At 45.3% G+C, this 23,846-nt stretch overlaps 1 protein-coding gene across 1 annotated transcript; it reads left to right on the top strand.

Annotated features, from left to right (window-relative positions):
• Nucleotides 1-389: 389 nt before the first annotated feature.
• Nucleotides 390-22,367, top strand: TEDC1 (tubulin epsilon and delta complex 1). The gene is made up of 8 exons (XM_081194477.1): nucleotides 390-554; nucleotides 2,562-2,640; nucleotides 3,190-3,392; nucleotides 6,776-6,943; nucleotides 7,305-7,403; nucleotides 18,781-18,867; nucleotides 21,109-21,312; nucleotides 21,552-22,367. Exons 1-8 carry the CDS (start codon nucleotides 429-431, stop codon nucleotides 21,948-21,950), a joined length of 1,365 nt encoding a protein of 454 aa, XP_081050603.1. The 5' UTR covers nucleotides 390-428; the 3' UTR covers nucleotides 21,951-22,367.
• The last annotated feature ends 1,479 nt before the right edge of the window (nucleotides 22,368-23,846 follow it).

Raw genomic sequence — 23,846 nt, 5'->3', positions numbered from 1 at the left:
AGCGCCCCCTGCAGGCCACAGCCCACTCTCCGCACTCGCCCCGTAAATTCCCCCGCTCTCTCTTTCCGCGGCCCTAGCGCTGGTTAGCGTCGGGGGGCCTCCGCCGCGCATGCGCATGCTCCCTGCCATGCGCAGTGAGCTTCGAGGCGCGAAGACGAGGAGTAGGGGAAAAGGGCGCGAGGGAAGGTGTCGGGACTGCCTCCTGTCGCGCATGCGCCCGCCGTGGGCGCGCGCGTGCGCGCTTCCTGTCATGCGCAGTGAGGCCCGCGCCTCGCTTTGAGTGGCAGGCGCGAGGAGGAGGAAGGGAGGAGGGTAAAAGGGCGCCGGGGAAGGAGTCGCGCATGCGCCCGCGCCTCCCTGCCCATGCGCAGTGGGCTCCGCGCCTCGCTTTGAGCGAGAGGCGCGAAAGGGAAGCGGCGCTGAGGGCGATGGCTGCGCGGGCGGCGTCCGCGTCGCATCTCCCGGCGGCCGTGGGGGCTCTCGGCGCCGCCTTGCCAGGGCCTCGAGTCCCCCCGGAGGCCTTCCGCCTCGCCAAGCTCGGCCGGCCCCATGCGGTGGGTGGAAGGCGCGCGAGCGGCCTGTCTGTGAGGGCGGGCGGCCTGGCGGGATCCCTCAGCCCCGCTCAGCCTCACGCCTTTGTTTCGCGAAACACCCCAGAAAAGCAGCAGGAACCTCGAAGCGGTTGGCGGGGGGGGGGGGAAATAGGAGAATGGTTTAAAAAAACCGAGACAAAGGCATCGCCTCACAAAAAGTTTTAAGTTCCCCGTGGCGTTTCTGAGCCCCCGGGGTCGTCCTTCCGTTTCCCAGCAAGTGCCGAAGCAGGAAGGCGCCGGCCTGTTCTCAAGAGGCAGGGAGTTCCGCAGGGTGGGCGCCACCGCGCTCCGTGGAGAAATAGGTGGGGGTTATTTCGAATCCCCGAGACGGGGTGAGCTCCCGTTGCTCGGTCCCTGCTCCTGCCCACCTAGCAGTTCGAAAGCACGTCAAAGTGCAAGTAGATAAATAGGTACCGCTCCGGCGGGAAGGTAAACGGCGTTTTCGTGCGCTGCTCTGGTTCGCCAGAAGCGGCTTAGTCATGCTGGCCACATGATGTGGAAGCTGTACGCCGGCTCCCTTGGCCAATAAAGCGAGATGAGCGCTGCAACCCCAGAGTCGGTCACAACTGGACCTAATGGTCAGCGGTCCCTTTACCTTATGTGGCGCCTGTAGTCGGGTTGCTATTCCCCCAGTAGAAGGGGGCCGTCCGCGCCCCCGAAAGGCGATTTCATGGACGAAGTGGACCCGAGTTAATAGCCTCATATGCGCCTTCAACTCGGACCCCCAGCAGATCGGCAATCAGTTGGGCATTAATAGAATTAAAACTTTAATTTTTTTAAAAAACTATATATAAAATGTAGGTAACTTAAGCTAATACAGCACCATGCCAGCCCTTTAGATGTCAGTTCATGAAAACGAAGAGGGCCCAGCCCAAGTGTTTGCATAAAGGTTTATCCCCTCCTCCTGTCTTAGGATCCCCATTCTGCACAAGGGGAAAGCTTTGCTCCTTTCATTTGTGGGTGAGCTAGATTTTTTTGGGGGGGGGGGAAGGCTTCCAGAGCTATTAAGGCCCATTGCTGTAAGGCTCGGCTTCAGTCCTAAGCACATTTATAAGGAGTGAAGTCCCACTAAATTGGTCACAACTGCACAGTTTCTATAGCAGAGCTTTCCAAAGTGTGTAGCGACACATTAGTCTGCCGGCTGCAGTGTGTAGGTGTGATGTGAACGCTCCCCACGCTCCTCCCAGGGCTGGAAAAGGGTTAGCGTTAGTCTGTAAAACTGAATTACTGTGTCACAAAATGATGCAAAACTGAATTACTGTGTCGCAAAAAGATTCATGTCTAAAAAGTGTGTCACCGACATGAAAAGTTTGGGAAGCTCTGTTCTAGAGCCATCTGCATTTGTCTTGGCCCGAATGTTGTGATCCTTACATATGGTGGTTAGGTTGGGGGGGGGGGGTTAACATTGGTGGAGATACGCAGCTCAGGCCTGCCTGCAGTGCTCCATTCTGTGATCTGGATGTGTTTCTTATCAGCTAAGGTTACTCTCTCATGAGAATTGCATTCTGTTGGTTTAATGTTTTATGAGTGGTTGGCATCTTTAAGGAAGGCAGCCTTGCTCCCCCACCCCAGTTTGTGGGGACAGCAGAGCAGAACCTGCACTCTTCAAATTCCACTGCAATTTGTAATCCCAATTTCTCTTGACACTTTCCTTTTTGAAAAATGAAACCACCTAAAATTGACTAAAAGCACTGAGTGGTATTCAGCTTAACTTTTACTTAGAGCAGCCCCATGGAAATTAATGAATAAGTTAACGCCATTGCTTTCAGTGGGTTTAAAACTGAAGTTGAATACCACCCACTGTGGTATTCTCTGCTCCCCTCTGAGCCATCAGAGGGAAGCTTGGGTTTGGGTTTTTGTGTGTGTGTGTGTTATGCGGAAGGGGGATTAGTGGATTCCTTTCACCCAATTGAATTGCATTGTAAACAATACAGCAAATCTTTTAGTGCTGTTGTCTTCCTTAAATAGACTGTAGTATTCTGGAAACTACTATACTCTCTTCTGAAGCAATTCCAAGGTGGAGGATGGATGGAGCCTGCTGACACAGGTAGCAAATTACTATTAATCTGGGAACATAACAATTTTTTGGCAAAAATTAGTGATAAGTGTATGCATAATACAGAGCTTTTTGTTTGTTTAATAGATATTTCCATTAAAAAAAAAGTAGAACAGCCACATTAGGAAAGAGCCACAATTAGTAAAACAGGAGAGTAAAAATATCTCATAGCTATAACCAAGTCTGCAATCTCCTCAGCTGTTGCAGTGTCTTGGGAAGTTAAAGGCTTCTGGCCTGGCACCAAAAGGGCATTCACATGATCAACAGAAACTCCCTCGGGGAGAAGTTGCATTGCTGTTATTTGCATAGCCCACCTGCAGTGTGAATTTGTTCTGGAGCTTTGTTCCCCCAGGACACAGTTGATTTTGAAATTGTGGAAAGTGACAACTGCTGCCTTATCTGCTTTCCCTGTATAGGGAAGCTTTTTAATCTGCAATGTTTTTATGTATGTTGGAAGGCGCCCAGAGTGGCTGGGGCAACCCAGTTATTAAATGTGCAGAGTACTACTATTAATAATAATAATCATCACCTGCTTCCTAGGTACCCAAGTCAGATTCGTCAGGAGTGTAGCGTTGAGCCTTGGCTACAGAAGACCAGAATTTTATCAGCTTCCTCCTGATGGTTCAGAGGGAAGCAGAGAACTGCTATTGGTATTTTCTTGGCTTCTATGCAGAATCAGCTTAATGGAGCAGTTATTGGCCCTAAATAGAGTGAAACTTTGGGATGAAGCAACTGTTTGCATGGTGAGTAATTTTTTTGGCAATAATTTTCAGGTATCTTTTTTTTAAAACTAGGAACAAGATGGAGGGTAGGGCTGGACTTGAATGTGTATTTCAGTTTTGTTGCTGTTGCTTGTTTCGTGAAAATGACAGTGCTGGTTTAAGAAAAGACTCTTATACAGTAGATGTGGTTCCCAGTGCATTTTGAGGAATACAGTGGTGCCCCGCAAGACGAATGCCTCGCAAGATGGAAAACTCGCTAGACGAAAGAGTTTTCTGTTTTGGAGGTGCTTCGCAAAACGAATCTCCTATGGGCTTGCTTCGCAAGACGAAAATGTCTTGCGAGTTCCTGCGGGGTTTTTTTTCCTCCCCCCCCCCTTTTTCTAAGCCGCTTATCAGCTGATCTGATAAGCCTCTAAAAGCCGCTAATCCGTCAATGGGCTTGCTTCGCAAGACGAAAAAACCACTAGACAAAGAGAATCACAGAACGGATTCTTTTCGTCTTGCGAGGCACCACTGTATATTTTTATTCCTGTATATCAGGAATAATCTGATGTATACCTTGTTGGATACATTACATTTTAGTCTGCTTAGGTGAGCTGAATTACGAAAGAGGTCTTGATCCATTTTTAACAAGAAGCATTAAGTATCAAAACTTTCCTGAAAGACATCAGGAAACATTAGTTGTGCACCGCAGTTGTTCTTTTCATTGTTGCATTTTCTGCAACTGTTGTCAGTCTTCTCTTTGCATGCAATGTCAGTCCAGTAGTCCCTTCTGTGACTTTGGGGTCACATTGTAGTGGAGGAGCTGACAGGTACGGTATGTGTTTGTGCTCTGTCTGTCTTCTGTAATTTATCGAACTTTGGATTATTGATAGGATAGATTTGCCAACAGACCGCCAGAGTACTGTTAAAGGAAACAGTTGTATTCATTGTGAACTGATACTGGATAAGTTAACTTATGCAAAAATCTAGTTTTATTAATAATTACCGTATTTTTCGTTCTATAGGACGCACATTTTCCCCTCCAAAAATTAAGGGGAAATGTGTGTGCGTCCTATAGAGCGAATGCAGGCTGCGCCGCTAAGCCCAAAGCCAGAACAGGAAGACGGAGCACTGCGGAGCGCTCTGTCTCGCTGCTCTAGCTTGGGGACGGCTGCGCGCAAACCTCTGCAGGGCAGCGGGGTGCCTTCACCCCGCTGTCCTGCAGAAGCTAGCAAGGCTGTTCCCAAGCCAGAACAGCGAGACGGAGGGCTCCGTCTCGCTGCTCTAGCTTGGAGACGGCTGCGCGCAAACCTCTGCAGGGCAGCGGGGCGCTGCGCTCCAAAGGCTTCAGGGATCTTTGAGGCTGGCGGTGGGGGAAAGCAGCGCTTCCCCTCACTGCCAGCGCCACAAGCTCTGGTGAATGTACCTTGAACGCACCTTGTTTTAGAGGGGGAGAACAAGAAAAAAAAATTATTCCCTGTTCTCCCCCTCCTATGGTCCGGTGCATCCTATGATCCGGTGCGTCCAATGGAGCGAAAAATACGGTAGTATCCCACTATTTTTTAGAAACTTTATTCAGGACAGTCTGCCACTTAAAAATAAAACCAAAGTAGAAGCAGTTAAAAACATTACAGAGGAAACATATTTAATTTCAAAGTCTACTTGGACTTTGTGGGAGCTGGGGCCAGGCATATTTCCGTTTGCCATGGGGAAGCAGGTCTGAAGAGGGGAGGCCATGGACCAGATCCAGAGGTTTGGGGGCCAGAGGTTCCCCACCCTTGTTTTAGAGGAAGCCCTCATGAGGCAGTTTACATGGGGGGACGGACCATAAAACTGTAAAAATTAGACACCAGAGACCAAAGCTGGAGCTTGTTGTATAGTAATGCCTGGTTTTAAATATATTTCTGTAGAAGCCTCGGAATTGAGTCATTAATATATCTCTTGGTTGCCTGCAAAATGGATTTCTTGAACTTTGCACCTTGTTCCACAACCCACTTCTGTAAGTGCTGTTTAAATTGCCAATGGGTGGCAGCACAGTTATAGCAGAAAGTCTTTCCAATAGGAAAATTGTTCCATTGAGCAATGGTTTACACTTGCAGCAATGCAGAGGCATCTTGCACTTGCTTTTCCTTGCAGAACACATTTCCCCAGCTTGCCAGTTATATTAAAAATGATTGAAATATAAATATTTGATTCTCCCCAAGATAGTGTAATTGTGCCACAAGTATGACTCCAATGGGGCTCTTTGAGAGTTTGCAGCATCATACAGAATCTACAGGCAATGTGTTCTGCAACACAATGGGGTTTGGAGTAGCTAAGAGAGCAAGGGCACAGGTCCTTCCTCAGTTTTACTGGCTCATTACACCCTCAAGAACTCAGAATGATTTTTAAAAGGTTTGCAAAATATTTATTAGCTTTTGTGCCAGCCTTGTTCATGTGATCACTGTGCTGGTGGGTGATTCAGCTGGCTCCCCCCCCCCCCCTGCTCCTCGTCTCCCATCTCTGCCTGAGTCCAATAACTTAGTTGTCCTGGTTGTGGACTTTATGGGGAGGACATTCATATTTCCCGCTTCTTTAAACGGATTCAAAATGCTCCCTAGCAATATGGCTGCTGTGAGAATTGCTTTGCTTTGTTGCGATCACTATTCTCTGCCTTTTCTTCTGGGGTTTAGAAAGTTCTCTGAATCTCCTGAATCTTTTGTTTTTTTATTTACTAAAAACATTTTACTCCACTCTTGAGCAGAAAAAGGCTGCCACTTGCAATGATCAAGAATAATAATTCATTTTCATTTCATTGGTTTCTTATATTCTGATTGTCTTTCCTGAGGGAAACCTAAAGCGGCTCACAGAAAACAGCAACTTGATTAACACAAAATATCAGAATGAAAGTCAGTATAGCAGAAAAACATATTTGCAATTATAAAGCATTATCAGCCGTGTGAAAGCATGAACTTACTTTCAATAAATCTATTAAATCCATAAGAATTAATTCTGCATCTGTGCACAATGATGAGAGCTGCCTTGCATTCGTGGGGCTGCCTCGACCACCTTAGCACAAGCAGGCAGGCGCTAGAGGAATGGCAGATTTGCCCTGTGCCTTCTGGGGCTGGGGCTCCTTCCTCTGGGCACCGGGACCGGGTGCTAGAGGAGGCGGTGGCTTTGCCCACCCAGCCTCGACAGGAAGAAGCAGAAGCTGTGCGTGGTGATGCTAATCGTCTCTGTGGCTGTGTGCATGCATGTGAAAGCATTCATGTGAAAGTAGATGGGGGGCCACACCAACTGCTGGTTTGCACCCCCCAGAAGAGTTGCAGTGGCAGACTGTGGCTCTTTGATCCCAAAAGCTTAGCCATTCCTAGTCTAAAGATACACATATTGCGGGAAAGTATTTTTTTCAAGATTTTGTTCCTTTCTTCCAATTTTAGTGTGATACACCTTTGAAAAGCCTGCAGGGTGGAGAAAGCCTGGCTCCAAAATCTCATGCGAAAGGCCAAAGGGATGTCCGATACCTGCAGTGGTTAAATGGCCGTCTGCAGTTCCAGTGGCGAAAATGCCACACTGAACAGCAAGAACAATGCAAGCTCCTGAATAAGGTAATGATTTGGCTTGTAGATATTTGATCTTTCTGCATTAAGGTTAAAGTAAAACTAGTTTTGGGTTGTAGATATAACCCATCTAATATTATTTTGCTGCAGACTACACTTCGCAGGAAAAAATAACAGCAAGCTGCCTTATTCAAATCCTGAGAATTTTTCTTTCTTTCTAATTTTGAAGACTATGGAGATCAAAACAGAATGAAAATTCATTCATAGTTTTCTTTAGAAATTGACATGCGTGCTCGTAATCTATTCGTCTCAAGTGTACCAATATTATTAATGTATTGATTATGAGATAGGTGGTGTGTGCATGTATACAGATAGATATAATTTCTAAGCCCACATCTCTCTGTTCCAGGTACATTCATACACAATTGGTTCTCATACTGATCCAATTATTGGCCATTTCTCCATCACAGAAGCAGATGTTGTAAGGCAACCAGAGAATTACAAACAGGTAATCCTTTTGTGGCATAGTGCTATGTTAGAAACTATGGAGAATTCTGTGAATCAATATGTATGCCAGAATTGGAGGACTAGATTTTCAGCCCTCAAGCCATAATCCACCAGAAACGGAAGACTTCCTAGCTCCGTGATTCCCCAAGCGGACTGGCTGGTCTCTTGATGTGCTGGGTGCCTAGATGCAGGCTGATGCCATTGGACTGTACCAGCACCTTGAGGCCTTTGCAAGAGAATTGTTACAAGCGCTTGCAATCCACCCTTCACTCAAAGGTCCCAGGGTGGGGAATACATCTCTGTTAAAACCAAAAGTTGATAATATAAACTAAAAAACCCACATCCATATCATTAACAGTAAGCTTTAACAGTAACAGTACACAATAAAATCCCAGTAAGAAAGCTGAAAAGCAGCAAAAATGAGGCAGAAGCACGCTCAGTCCCCAGTGCACCCTAGGCCTCCCCCAAAGCCTAGACAAAGAGGTATGCCGTCATCTCTCTCCAAAAGGAGAGCAGTGCCAAGCATAACAAAGAGGAGGTCTTTGCATAAGCACGGAGACACCACAGAGAAAATCTTCCCATAGACACACACACTGTGGACCTCAATTGACGGGAGCATTGAGAGCCAATGTGTGTGTTGTTGTAGGTTGCATGCATTCCAAAGAGCATGGCACTCTCACATATGCCTAGATTCATAGGAAATTTCATTCTCTATAGTATGTACACTTACAAAAGGTCAGATTCCAGCCTCTTCCTTGAGGCACAGGAAATAGAGCTTTGAACTCCTTCCCTTCATGCTAATAGATTCTAGTATCTTTTTCCATAGAATCCTTTCGATCAGCTAGCGAGGATCTACATCTATTTTGCTTCTAATTGGTGGTATTAAGCATTTGTTGGCTTTGACTTTCCTTTATCTTTGTCCCTATATCTGTCCCAAGTTTTTAAGACCTTTTTTGCTGATTGTCCAGTCTACTCAGGCCTTGGTGCCAGGATTTTGTTACGTTTTGGACTTCATGCCTTAATTTTTACTGCTCTTTGGACACAAAACAAGGAAAACGAAAACACCAGTGAGTGCTATCTACTACCTGAGGGTGGCTCTACGTTGGCTTGGCAGTAGAGAAATATCCAAGTGTTTGGGGCTAAGGAGGAAAAAAAACCCATTTAAATAATTCACATACAGACATGTTTTTAAGAATCATCCAGCTAAAGCCTAAGTGGCCTTATGCAAATTCAAACCATGCCGCTCTGGCATAAGTTACTTTGTTTATTTAAAGGATTTTGCTTCAATTTTCAGCTTACAAAGACCATAGGAAAAGGCAATCTCTGCCCTCTGGCTTACAGTCTAACAGGAAAGGGGATGAGAATGGAATAGGTAAAAAGCAAAGCCAGGCACCAGTTCTTAGTTACAAGGTTCTGCAGGCCATGCAACACAGTGGGAGGGCTGCTGCTTCCTCTCCTTCTAGGAGCCTCAGTGGTGGCAGTCAGTGGCTGAAAGCCAGGTGAGATCCAGACATGATGGAAGGTACCTGGCGGCAGCTGCTACTGCTTTTCCTCTTCGGTGTCAATATAGCTTGGCATAATAGGGAGACGGACCTTTCTCAAAACTGTATCACACTTCAGTTAAAGTTTCTTTGGATAATTATACCACAGTTGAATGAAAAAACCAGCATATTAGTATAAAAGGTAAAGGTACTCCTGACCGTTACGTCCATTCGCGGATAACTCGGGGGTTGCGCGCTCATCTCGCTCTATAAGCCGAGGGAGCCGGTGTTTGTCTGCAAACAGTTTTTCCGGGTCATGCGGCCAGCATGACTAAGCCGCTTCTGGCAAACTAGAGCAGCGCACGGAAACGCCATTTACCTTCCCGCTGGAGCGGTACCTATTTATCTACTTGCACTTGACATGCTTTCAAACGGCTAGGTGGGCAGGAGCTGAGACTGAACAACAGGAGCTCACCCCATTGCAGGGATTCGAACTGCCGATCTTCCGATCGGCAAGCCCTAGGTTTAGACCACTGCGCCATCCGCATCCCCATATTGGTATAAAAGGTAAAGGGACCCCTGACCATTAGGTCCAGTCGTGGCCAACTCTAGGGTTGTGGCGCTCATCTCGCTTTATTGGTTGAGGGAGCTGGTGTTTGTCCACAGACAGCTTCCGGGTCATGTGGCCAGCATGACTAAGCCGCTTCTGGCGGACCAGAGCAGCGCACAGAAACGCCGTTTACCTTCCCGCTGGAGCAGTACCTATTTATCTATTTGCACTTTGACGTGCTTTCGAACTGCTAGGTTGGCATATTAGTATATCTTACTGCAAATAGCCCCTTTGCTGGATGATGATGATACAAATTACTTTGTGTTCTAGCTTCTCCTCAAAGGATAGGCCTATTCAGTGTTTGTGTCTGCCACTAGCCATCCTAAAAGTGTTATCCTGCTTTTAGTGAAGCATATAATTCTTTTTCACGGAGAACTATCATAAAGTAAGCAATCTGGTTCTGACAGATAAGGTGTAATTTTTTTTTGCGGGGGGAAAGGAATGACAGGACGTTTCCAATTAAAATACAGCTATTTCACCAGCTGTCGGACTTCAGCACCTGCTTTTCAATGTAAAGAAATTGCCTTTCAAAGTTTCTCTTCAGCATAGTTTTATCTGTCGATATTTCCAATCACTATTTTTGTATTTAATTTAAAACTATCATCCAACCATATTCCAAAGGGTCAGAATGACTTGCAACACTTTTAGTATTAACATAAACAGTTCAAACAGATTTGTATAATATATCAGAATGATGGTCACATCTTGAAACAACAAGTAATCTGGGTTGCCAATCTGAGAGGGTTCCAGGTAATCAGCTACTATGTAGGGATAGATCATAGATGTGCAAGCAGTTTGCCCAGAAATGCAAGTTCTCCTTCTCTGCCATGTAGTTTGTGTGATCACTGAAGGCAGCCCGCCCCCTTTGCTTCCCTTCATGGTGCTCCCTGGCAGGTCACTGCTGCCTCTCCTATTCTGTTTGTTGTTCTTTAGTCCCACGACCTGTCACTGGTCCTTTTCTTACCTGCTTCAGGTTTGCAAGGCAGTCACAATGGACAAAAATGCAAGCCTGAGCCAGGAGTGTCCTCAGGGAAGATGAATGTGCTGCATGCTTGACCTCTTGACAGGGTAGATGGCAGTTTCCTGGGATTGCCATTCAGTAGGTAATGAGACAAATGGGAAAACTGTCTGGCTTGCTGAGCAAATGATGAACATTGTGGTGACACTTTTGCCACGTGGCCAGTTGCAATACGCATTCATTCTCCTGAGATCACCGTGTGCAAATCATCCTATTCTGATGGTACTGTATAGTAATATTTTGTAATGTAACACAATTATTGTGCTGTAGAAATATTTGTAATAAGCTCCTATAGTGGTTTGCAATTAAGATAACAAAACAACAACAAATACTGTATATAATATGAGCTGAAAGCAACAATTCAGCAATCAAAACAAACAAGGCTGAGCCATTGTTAATTCTCAAAGGCCAACTGAAGCAACAACAATTTTACTTGTCTGAAAAAAAAGGTTCCCTACAAATGAAATTCCATTTATTTAAAGCATTTTTACCATCCTCTTCAAACTAAAAAAAGGCCCCCCAGAATTACTAGTAGTGGAGATACTAGTAGTAAAACCATCTCTCCCCTCTGGCTCAAAGATTGAAACAAAAAAAGACTCAAAAGGTAAAGGGATTGGATGTTCTTTCAAGAAATAGCCTGTCATCCTGAGCTTCCTTGAAGTGACTGTAGTTTAAGGTGTGGCCTTGCTTGAATCTGCCGGTAATCTCATTGCACCTGCTGCAGCAGTAAAGGTGACACACCTTCATGCCAGGGCAGAGGGTCCTGCTGTTCTTCCTCACATTGGTTCCAATTGCCTCTCGGAGGGGAAAGGCTCAATCCACCAAAATGGACTGGCCTGTAGAAAAAGTGTTGTCCTTGCCTTTCCCATCGCCCCTGCTAATTATCTTTGGCAGGGCCTCATCTGCTGCTGCCCCAAGTTTGGTAGCCACTGAGATACCTGCATAAGCAGGCTGAAATATACCATATCTCCACCACTGGCAGAATATGGCATCATCCTGGCTACAAAAGACAGTGCTGTAATTTCTCTACAGTGGTGCCTCGCAAGACGAAATTAATCCGTTCTGCGAGTCTCTTCGTCTTGCGGTTTTTTCGTCTTGCGAAGCACGGCTATTAGCGGCTTAGCGGCTATTAACGGTTTAGTGGCTTAGCGGCTATTAACGGCTTAGCGGCTTTAAGAAAAAGGAAACAAACTCGCAAGACGTTTCGTCTTGCGAAGCAAGCCCATAGGGAAATTCGTCTTGCGAAGCGACTCAAAAAACGGAAAACCCTTTCGTCTAGCGAGTTTTTCGTCTTGCGAGTTTTTCGTCTTGCGGGGCACCACTGTACTGGCAAATACAGATGATAGATGGATGGATGGATGGATGGATGGATGATAGATAGCACTGCTGAGATACCAAGGAATACATTAATCTGCCCTTCACGTTAGAACAAGTGTGATATTTGAGATCCACAGTACCTGAAGCTCTGCTTGTGGATGTGAATGCATCTGAGGTCCCCTGCAACATATTTCTTCAGGTATTATTTTTTTAGCTAGGCAATTAGTGCCCCACTGGGAAGCCCTGGCAGCATTCCAGTAATGTTTAATAATGTTCAAGCTGGTCATTTCTACTTGGCGGCATTATTGCCTTGAGCTAAAATTTTCCCTTGGCCGTAATCTGTCACCTGTATGTGCCCTCAGTTGAAAATTTTCCACACCAGAAAGAGAATTAATAGAGCTGCAGTGCTATAGTTGCTGTCACCGTTTTAAAGGGAAGCTTCAGAAAAGAGTCATTGCTTGCCACGTTTTATTGGCCAAGCACGTGGAGTTATTGCTTCTTGAAAAATGATACTCTGGCTTATCAAGGCCTTTATAAATTACTGGACTGTGTAGCAAGCATACTTTTTTCTGATGGTTACTTTATATGGTACCCCCCCCCCAAAAAAAATGGAAATCTGTGGACACCCTTTCCAGAGATTTAACCTGTCCTGGGAATTGATGGTTAAGGGCAGGTACTAAATTGAAATAATTATAATACGCTCCACTCTGAGAACACTTTGATGGACATGAAAAGGTGTTTCTGTGCAAAATTTTCTTTCTACTCTTGATTATTCTAGTTGGAAAGAAGCAGAACTGTTTGCGTAGCTTTAACCTATAAATTTGCCCCTTCCCAGTACCTTCAGTATCTCTGTCTTTCCTTTGTCCCTGCATGATCTCCCAATGTTGACCTTGTAGCAGGTGGAACAACAAGATTGTAAAATAGTTAACTTATTAAAGAAGGATGTCATGGATTAATCACTTGATATACTGTATCAAGCACATATTTTAAATGTGGGTGTTAATGGAAGGTAACTGATGCAAGTATTCAAAGAATTTCTGGTTGTCATTTATATTCATTCCTTTCTTAGGAGAACTGGAAAAGCAATATACACTACTGACAAACTTGAGTGAGCGTTCAAACAAATTAGGAAGGATGTGTGGTCTTCTCTATTCCTGTTGGGTTTTCTTAATCATTAGTTTGTTCAATTTTCTCATCCTGGTCCCAATCCCTGGACATGGTGCCGGTTTCTTTTAGTCTTGCTGCAGAATTTTTTCTTAATAGATTCAGCAGCATTCTAATGTGCATTGAAGCCGAAAATACTCAGATTCTGAATGATCTGTGAGGCAAACTAGCAAAACCAGGCAAGTCCATAGCTGACATCTGTGGAGAGTCAAATGAGGGAGAAACAAACTGCAGCCGGGCGCTGGAGGCAGTGGGACTCAGGAGTGACAGCAGTTTCGCCAGCGATATACTACTGAGTGAAACCACCATCATGGTCTACCTCTCATACCAGCAGAGGGGAAAACAATCGGCGAGGCACCGGTACAGCTTGTTCCTCCCACCAATTCCCCAGGTCCCTCTGGCTTGCATGAGAGCAGGAGGGGCATGGGGATTGCTCAGCTGGGGGGCGAGAGCCTTCTCGCACCCCGGCTGGCTGCCTTGCTCGCGAGGAGGCAAACACACAGCCAGCCAGGCAGAGGGAGCCTCTCCCATCTTCCTGGCTGGCTGGCTGCTTGTTTGCCACCGTGGGAGCCAGCGGGATGGGCAGCTGGGCTTTTTCCTCCAGAGCGATCCACCGGGAGGAAAGAGATTGGATTGCACCTCCCAGCTGAACAGTCCTGATGCTTCTCGGGCTCATGTGCAAGCCGGAGAAGGATGGGGCTGCTCAGCTGGAAAGTGTGAAGCTGCTTCCTCCCTGGTGTGGTGAGGCACTGGGGTGAAACTGCCTCAGCGATTTCACCTCCACGCCTAGCAGTGCTGTGGTGGGAACCAGTGTTTTGAACATCACGGTTGATCACCAGATCACAATGTTTGCCTGGCGATATATTGCCATGTGAACCTAGGGTGAACCTAGACAGCATCTTAAAAAGCAGAGACATCACCTTGCCAACAAAGGTCCGTATAGTTAAAGCTATGGTTTTCCCAGTAGTGATGTATGGAAGTGAGAGCTGGACCATAAAGAAGGCTGATCGCCGAAGAATTGATGCTTTTGAATGATGGTGCTGGAGGAGACTCTTGAGAGTCCCATGGACTGCAAGTAGATCAAGCCTATTCATTCAAGGAAATCAGCCCTGAGTGCTCACTGGAAGGACAGATCGTGAAGCTGAGGCTCCAATACTTTGGCCACCTCATGAGAAGAGAAGACTCCCTGGAAAAGACCCTGATGTTGGGAAAGATGGAGGGCCCAAGGAGAAGGGGACGACAGAGGACGAGATGGTTGGACAGTGTTCTCGAAGCTACCAGCATGAGTTTGACCAAACTGCGGGAGGCAGTGAAAGACAGGAGTGCTTGGCGTGTTCTGGTCCATGAGGTCACGAAGAGTCGGACATGACTAAACAACAACATATTGCGATGTTGAAAACCTGACATCGCCTGGCCCTAGTGTGAGGGACACCTCATGAAGAAGTGCCCAATATTTCTCCTTCCATGTACAGTTGCTGGTTACTAAATCTGAGTAAGGTAGTATACCTCATTATAATAGTAAAGTACGCCTCTTTTATAGTGCAGATCTATTAGTAAATATCCTATTTCAGGTTTTGGCAATTCATAGTTCAGCATAATTTTATTTACGTTCTGGTCTATTTTGAAAAGTTTGTTTAACGTTAACTAAAATCCTTCCCCCCCCCCCCATTGTAATGCACTGAACTAATGTAATACATTGAGGCTGCATGCTAAATATTATATTTGTAGTCTTTGGAATTTTTATTTTGCATTTATATAGTGCTTTACAGTGCTCACACATAAACCATGACAGTCATTCTTACAACCACCTTTTAAGGTATGTATTTTTAAACCACGCCTTTGGGTGGTTGAGGCAGAGAAATATGGGCTAAACTCAGAACACAAGTACATTTGTGGCTGAGATAAGATTTGAAACGAACTTTGTCGCCACTATAATATGGAGGGGGAGTGAGGAACAGGAATTCGGGGGCAGCTGGGAAACCTCAGATGTACAGCCCTACAGAGACTCCTTTCTAGCTCCAGAAACCTACATCAGCAGTTTGCTTTTGTCGACAGATGGCTGCCAGAAGGCATCCTTGCCATTTTGCTTTGATGACTCCAACATAGTATATTTTGATTTCAGTAAAGCCTTTGACAAGGTTCCTCGTAATATTCTTTTTGGCAAGCTGTTAATATGTGGGCTAGACAATACTATTATTAGCTGGATTTGTAGCTGGTTGATCGATCATACCAAAAAAAGTGCCAAGCAACAGTTCCTCATCAACCTGGCCAGGAGTGGCTTGTGGGAACTACACGGCTCAACTTCTTTATAAATGATTTGGACAAAGGAATAAACCATCATATTTTTTGCAGATGGCGTCTAGCTGGGTGGGTTAGCTAGTGAATTAGAAGACAGGAACTGAATCCAATATGGTCTTGAGAGGGTGGAGAACTGGGCCAAACAAAATTAATTCTCTCGGAGATATATAAACTTTTAGGCAGTAAGAATGAGATGCACAACTGGCTCAACAACAATAGAACGCAAACTAACCAGCTCCAAGTTGCAGCAAAAAAAGGCTAATGCAGTTCTCTGCTGCGTCCACAGAAGTGCAGTGTCCGGATCACAAGAAGCTAAATTGTTCTGTTGGGCTTGGTCAGACCTTACTTGGAGTACTGTGTCCATTTCTGAGAACCACAGTTTAAGAATATTGGCAAATACCCAGTGGAGGGTGGCAGATGGTGCATGGCATGAAGTCCGAGTGCTAGGAGGAAAGGATGAAGGGGTTTAGCAGTTTTGTCATGTGTGGCTCCAGACAGCAGGGCCCAAAAGCAGCGGCTTCCAATTACAAAACAGGATTTCATTTAAACAGCAGGATGTACTTCCTTTGCGTATGAGTTGACAGTGGAATAGACTGCCTTGGAAATGGCTAGGCTCTGTTTTGTAAGCCATTTTTAAGCAGAGGGCAGGATGGCCTCATCCTAGGGATGGTGTAGATGTAGATTTCCTGCATTTGCAGGACTGGGTGGCCTTAGAAGCCCCTTCCAGCTTTATTCTTATTTGCCCTGGAATGCAACTTTACTTTCAACAAAGCTAGGACTGTCACTGACTTTGGTTTTATCTTGGATACAATGAGGCCCAGCATGCTTCGGAATAAGAGCTGAGATTGCCAATGAAAATTGAAATGAAACCGATGACTAGGAGGGCAGTGGAGGGGCTGGGTGCAGCCACAAAATGAGGATGGTATGTGTTGCTTTGAGAAGAATCCCCAAGAGCTGCTCCTCCAACTTTCCCCCTTGTTGCAGCTGATCATTTGATAGTGAGATAAGGCGTTTCATTGTTAGTTGTATATATTATATATGGACCCTCCGGATATGAACTTAAATTGTCCCGGGGGTCCATACTTACCCGAAAAGTCCATATCCGGAGATGCCGCTTCTGCACGCAGCGTGATAGAGCACTTCTGCACATGTGTACATGGCAAAACCCGGAAGTATACACTTCCGGGTTTGCCACGTTCGTAACTTGAAATTACGTTACCCAAAGGTAACATAATCTGAGGTACCACTGTATCTGTTATTGTTCAGCTAGATATGTGAAGTCCCGGGGAGAAAAAACTGGTGGGTTTCTCCCCCTCCCCCCAAAGACTTCTTTCCGTTTTTCCAACAACAAAGGAAATTTTGGAGGACACTGAAAAGGACATTCCGGTGAAATATGTTCCCTTTGGAAGGAATGAAATGCTTTTGGAGACATTCAAAATGTCTAGTGTGAATTTTTTAATGCAAAGCAGCTTTCAGCATTAGAGAATGGTAATTCCTGTGTGTTCTGTGGATCAGGGCTGGCTAACCTTTCTGGCCCAGGTGCCAACACTCTGGGGCTGCATCCCAGCAGTGGGTATCGCTGACATACACAAATGCGCTTGCTGATACAAGGCTGCAGCTGCCATGCAGACCAGCCGAGGTGGAGGTGAGTTCTCCCCACTCCTCAAACACCTGGGGGTGGTGTGATTTGCATCCCCCTGCCTGCTTCACTGCTATGTCTTCTTCTTTCCCTTTCTGCTGCAGCTGCTGACATCAGTGGGGGCTTGAGGGACCACATTGGGACCCTCTGGTTGTTGACTGTGAGAACAGGATGTTGGGCTGGATTGGCCATTAGGACGTTGGCTCTTCTTACCTTCCTCCACCTATGCATTAGACGGATGTGATCTTAACCCCACCCACCCCCATATACGTGAAGAATTGTAAAGTGCTACATAAATGTAAGGGACGCGGGTGGCGCTGTGGGTTAAACCACAGAGCCTAGGACTTGCCGATCAGAAGATCGGCGGTTCGAATCCCACGAAGGGGTGAGCTCCCATTGCTCAGTCCCTCCTCCTGCCAACCTAGCAGTTTGAAAGCATGTCAAAGTGCTAGTAGATAAATAGGTACCGCTCTGGCGGGAAGGTAAATGGTGTTTCCGTGCGCTGCTCTGGTTTGCCAGAAGTGGCGTAGTCATGCTGGCTACATGACCTGGAAGCTGTACGCCGGCTCCCTTGGCCAGTAAAGCAAGATGAGCGCCACAACCCCAGAGCCGGCCACGACTGGAGCTAATGGTCAGGGGTCCCGATGTCAGCATCACCCTTGAGCCAGTGCCACCAACTGGACTCACACTTCAGCCCTGACTGGGCCAGGCGAGCTGGGTAGCACTTCCAGAGAACACCTTCTGCACAGGAACAGGTCCATAGGCGCCGACTCCATGGGGCCTGAGGGGGCTCGAGCCCCCTCAAAAAATTTTTTTGGGGGGCTCAGCCCCCCCAATAATCTCGGGCGCCCTTCCAGCAGAGCGCCGCCGCCGTCCCCCGCCTCCTCCCCACCTGCTCCCTCGCCAGCCAGCCAGCCAGCCGCGCGCCCTAGTCGGAGAGCCCCGGCCGTCCCCCGCGAGATTAGGGAATCCCCGGGGGCGGGGGCTCCTGCCTCGCTGCTTCGCAGCACCACCGCCACTGCCAAGGCACTGCCGGGGGGAATTTCCTTCCTCCTGGCAGTTTCAGCCCCCGCGAGAACAGGGGAATCCCGACTGGCCACACCTCCCAGGCAGCCAATCGGCTGGCTGGGGGGACGTGGCTTGCCCTATTTAGGGCCGGAGCCACTTTATTTGCATATTCATGAGCTTATTTATTATTCATGAGCTTTCCCGGGGGCCCCCCCCCCAATATTTTTTATAAGTCCGCGTCCCTGAACAGGTCTAAGTGCTGTGGACTCACAGCTTAGAGTTGTGAGCACCGGATTCACTCCAACAAGAAGACAGTCGTCGCACAGCAGAGTATAGCAGAGCATAAACGACTCGGAGAGCAGCTCTGTAGAATATCTTCTTTATTCTATCTACAGCTATAATACACAACTATATACAGAGCTAAATGAGGTATAAACTAAAATGCTGAACTGCACTGAGTGTCTGCAGCTGCTCTTAGCAGCAACCTTATCTATACACACGATCTCTCTCTAACACTCAGTCTCTCTCTCTCTTTGATGTGAGGCTGGAGCGGAATAAGTAGAGAGCAGAAACTGCCCCCTCCTCTCTGGAGAATCAGCAGAAAACAGCAGATTCTTGGATATGGGAGGGGTGAAATCTCACCCTTTACATAAATGCAAAATATTGATATTGATGGGAAGCAATTTTTTAAAATCTGGCTTCAAAACCTTGGTGGTTGATGTGCAGAATTTGGATTGATCTGTTACAGAATCCTATCTGATCTGTGCTGAGTGGCTGTATTACTTTCAGTCTCATAGTAATAGTGGAAAACTTTCCTCTCCCACCCCACCCCTTTTTGTTCAGTTGTTGCAGTTGGTTGAATCGGATAGCTCTCGACTGGAAGCCTTTCTCAAGTGGAAGCTCCTGGAACCAGTTTACTGGCATTGGATGGTATGATTAAATACTTGAGGGACAAGTTACGTATTTTGTGTATTGTTTTTCTGGGGGTGGGGGAAATGTTACACAGGTATATTTTCCTGGCCTTTTGTTCCAGCTGGTCATAGCCAGCAAGAGTTCCTGCTTAAAAGGTGGAGAAGATTATCATTATGAATAAAAACCTCATTAAAAGCTACAGTACAATGCTTGCTCTAGGTCTAAGACAGTATTTGTGGTGGGAGCTTATGTTGAGGCCTATGACAGTGCATGGACTGCCCTCTTTGCTGATGAGAATGTCAAAGCAGTAATGTAAACTTGGTTCTTGTAAGTCTTGTTGTTGTTGTTGTTTAGTCGTTTAGTCGTGTCCGACTCTTCGTGACCCCATGGACCAGAGCACGCCAGGCACTTCTGTCCTCCACTGCCTCCCGCAGTTTGATCAAACTCATGCTGGTAGCTTCAAGAACACCATCCAACCATCTCATTCTCTGTCGTCCCCTTCTCCTTGTGCCCTCCATCTTTCCCAACATCAGGGTCTTTTCCAGGGAGTCTTCTCTTCTCATGAGGTGGCCAAAGTATTGGAGCCTCAGCTTCACGATCTGTCCTTCCAGTGAGCGCTCAGGGCTGATTTCCTTCAGAATGGAGAGGTTTGATCTTCTTGCAGTCCATGGGACTCTCAAGAGTCTCCTCCAGCACCATAATTCAAAAGCATCAATTCTTCGGCGATCAGCCTTCTTTATGGTCCAGCTCTCACTTCCATACATCACTACTGGGAAAACCATGGCTTTTACTATACGGACCTTTGTTGGCAAGGTGATGTCTCTGCTTTTTAAGATGTTGTCTAGGTTTGCCATCGCCTTTCTCCCAAGGAGCAGGCGTCTTTTAATTTCGTGACTGCTGTCACCATCTGCACTGAGTCTTGCTTGTAAGTCTTGCTCCACTCCAAAACATTCTCTGGCTCATTCGGCACCATGCCTGCTCTCCTTCCCTGCTATGATAAGCGTAACACTCAAATTAGGAGATCTTGCTTCAAACCACATGTATTCCATATTTTTTGTGGACTTGCGAGTACCAGTGAAAGAGCTTCCTAAGAACTCCCTGTGCTGCTTAATTTTATCTCAGTTGCAATGCTGGACTTCGGCTGACAGGAGCAAAGTGCCATGCCGTACATCTGCAGTAATTGTAAATGAAAGAAATGTCTGTTCTTCTTTTGTACTTTTTAAAATATGACAGTATAAACGTTGCTGTGAACAAAATGCCTTCATTACAAACTGCAGGGCACTAAATTTTGTGAGCCACTAGAATTGCAGTCAGGTAGCATTGTGGAATTGCAGATTTCCCTGGACAGTGTTGAATGATTTTAAGAATCAATAAAATCCTATTTGCATCTGATGAAGGCTTCAAGAGCAAATACATATATAATGTAAGCATTCAGCACATTTACAGCTGCGGAAAATATTCCTTAAAGACAATGTGTTGACAGAATGAGTATTTGGATTCTGTTCCCATGTAGCAAAGAGGTTAGGAATCTTTCTGTAAAGTAGTTCAAAACCCACAAATGCATTTGCACTGACTTGCATAGGAGCCGATAACACTTTTGCACACCAACTTGATCACTGGTGAAATTGTGCAACGTTTCCAGATATTCTAGATTCCAGACCTGGAGCTCTTCCAGCTCTGCTCGAATCTTTTAAATATTTGCAGTAAATTCAGCTAGACAAGTTCTATAGCAAGCAGCTGTTTTTGCAATATGTTAATCAGCAATATAATCCCTTAATGCAAAAATGGTGTAGTATGCTAAGGTTTTTCTCCCTCTTTTTAAATTTAGCAAGGTTAGGAATTTTAATTTTGGGCAATTCTTTTTAAAGTGATGTGTCTGTGTTTCCTTCCAACACAGCCATTAACAAAAGGATCAGAAGGTGGTGTGGTTTTAGTTGTTGCGACAAAGATTTAAGAAGTCTTGCATCTGCTTTTCTTGCAAAGTCTCTCCCGACACAGTTTTTTGCTCTTATGAGGGTACCAGTTTCCATTTGCAAGTGCCTAAACAAATCCTTTTGCTAGGAATAAGCAACTTTTCTGTATTCTCTGAGAAGAGAATATGTTGCTCAAGAACTGCATACCATTTCACAAACAGAGGTTGGATATAAAGCTAACCTGGCTTGTTTATCTGTTGCACCAGTCTCTAGACAAATGTGGCAATAAGTTCCTCATTAAAAAATAATAATACAACTTTGTGATTCCCCTCTCTCCACCTTCCAGGAGACCCTTTTCAGTCCTGAAACAGAAGATGCAAAACCCCACAACACGTTTAACAAGGACACTATTTTGCCAAGTGCTGATCTGTATTGTTATGGCATTAAGAGAACACTTCAAGAACTGGACAGATACAGGAAAGATCTGTTGACTCTATATGATGGGCTGGGTGAGCTTATAGCCTACAGGAAACTGAGCTGCTGTGGAATGGTAAGGGTTGATTTGGGGGCCTGTTAGAAATCTAGACAGATTGATTTCAGAACTCTGTATTTATGTTTTTGGCCTGTTAATAGAAATCGTAATAAGATGCCTGGGGTCCTGTTTATAAAGACAACAAGGGTTTCTTTGAGCTCTGTTAATTAACTTAAGACTGACAAAATAAAACTCTGTTCTCTCATTGCTCTTTTAGATCACATATTATCAGCTGAGTTGTCCTTTCCTCTTCGCAGGTCCGAGCAAGAGAGCAGGAGCAGCTAGGAGAGAGTGAGTTTTGCACGGCTGTCAAAAAAACACAAGACATCGTGGAGCTGAAGCTGTCTGATCTGAAATGCCACAGTAGTGGCAATAGAATCGGCGCGATGCACGGACCATACAGACTTGTATTTAAAGGCAAGTGTTTAAAGACCAGCAAAACAGTCAGGTCAGCAAAACCCCAGAAATCCATCGCAGAAGGTGCAACAGCAACAGTTGTGATCAGGGATCTGAGGAAAAAAGAAGCAAGGCTGAAGGCAGAGCTGAAGCGGAGACAGGAAGAAGGCAGGCAGAAGGTTTATGAAGCTGCCCAAGGACTTGGCCAGGTGCTTTGCATCCCACCCATGAAAAGAGCACAAGCCAGAGATGCCGACTGAATGTAGAAGTTGGTGCTGTTCATTAGCTTTGAAGGGACAGTCTTGGGGTTTCCATGTGGCTGTTGTCCATGCCTGCTCCTATCTTCTAGGAGCAACTACGTTGTCTATGATTACTGTCATTTTTTGCATCTTGGGTTTTGCTGTAGAATGAGTATGAATGAGTGTGTGTGTGTGTGTGTGTGTGTGTGTGTGTTAGTGACAATAAAATTAATACTACATTTTAAAATATATATGTGTGGGTGTGGTTTTTCAAATTACAGTTTTACAATCACATATCCAACATAAATACAAGATTCCAAAGAATCTCCTCGACTTCCCTTATCCCCTTTGTGGATCTTCTTGTTAGTCATTTCCTCCTACATCTTTTATAATAATCCAAATCTTTTACAGCTCCATTATATCCAAAACTCACCATTAAACTACAATTATTCCAATCCTACTAACAATTTTAACTGCTTACAATGGTTTTTATTATAAATTTTCCCCGTTCTTTATTTAAATTTTGGTCTTCCCGATTTCTGATTCTTCCGGTCATTTTTGCCATTTCAGCATAATCCATCAACTTAATCTTAAGCAGAAAATTAATATTAAATTTAATTAACTACTTACTTGATATAATGACTGAATTAATGTTAGCAGCGGTCTGCAGGCAGGAGTTACAAGACTCCCTCCCCAATCCCTTTACTTTCTCGTGTGTGTATCTGTCATTCAGTGCTCGGTTTCAGTGGAGATAAAGCAGTCCTCAACCAGGCAGAGGGCACTAAATTGTCATGTTAAATATACAGACAAGAAGTGTTAGTTGTAAAAAAAGGGGGGGTACCATAAGCAGCTTTGCTTAAACTAATGTAGTTTTGTTGTCGTTTAGTCGTGTCCGACTCTTCATGACCCCATGGACCAGAGCACGCCAGTCACTCCTGTCTTCCACTGCCTCCCGCAGTTTGGTCAAACTCATGCTGGTAGCTTCAAGAACACTGTCCAACCATCTCATCCTCTGTCGTCCCCTTCTCCTGTGCCCTCCATCTTTCCCAACATCAGGGTCTTTTCCAGGGAGTCTTCTCTTCTCATGAGGTGGCCAAAGTATTGGAGCCTCAGCTTTATGATCTGTCCTTCCAGTGAGCACTCAGGGCTGTTTTCCTTAAGAATGAATAGGTTTGATCTTCTCGCAGTCCATGTGACTCTCAAGAGTCTCCTCCAGCATCATAATTCAAAAGCATCAATTCTTCGGTGATCAGCCTTCTTTATGGTCTAGCTCTCACTTCCATACATCACTACTGGGAAAACCATAGCTTTAACTATATGGACCTTTATTGGCAAGGTGATGTCTCTGCTTTTTAAGATACTAATGTAAAGTACCCTTTGTGAAATCTGTTTAAAGGGTGTCACAAAATTCATCTTTTTTTTCTTTTTTCTTTTTAAAGATATTTATTGAAGTTTTACAAATTATATCAAACAAAACAATACACACAAACACAAACAAAAAAGAACAAGTATAATTTCAAAACCTTATTTTCTTAAAACTTACTTCACCGACCTCCTCAAACCTCCCCTTTCTGCATTCCCATTTCAGATATTTAGTTCAGCAAATCCTCACCCTTAATTTTATCTAATTGTCAGCCTTTCTTTTCTTTTAACTTAATCTTTACAGCTGTACTCCATTTGATTTCTAAAGCCACATCATTCTAACACACATTAATTTTACAATGTTTCTTAAGATATGTAATGTAAAGTACCCTTTGTGAAATCTGTTTAAAAGGTGTCACAAAATTCATCTTTTTCATCCCTGCAGTAGACAAAAGCTGGGCTTTCTTTCAGCTCTGTCCTCTAGACCACAGTGGCACCTAAGAAACTGAAGGGCATCACTGAAGCCCTTTGGAAGGGGCCACCCATGAAGATGGG

Source organism: Podarcis bocagei, assembly GCF_964188305.1.
Source record: "Podarcis bocagei genome assembly, chromosome: 5".
Lineage (NCBI taxonomy): Eukaryota > Metazoa > Chordata > Lepidosauria > Squamata > Lacertidae > Podarcis > Podarcis bocagei.
The sequence above is the reverse complement of the archived record's forward strand: the minus strand, read 5'-3'. Positions and strand labels throughout refer to the sequence as shown.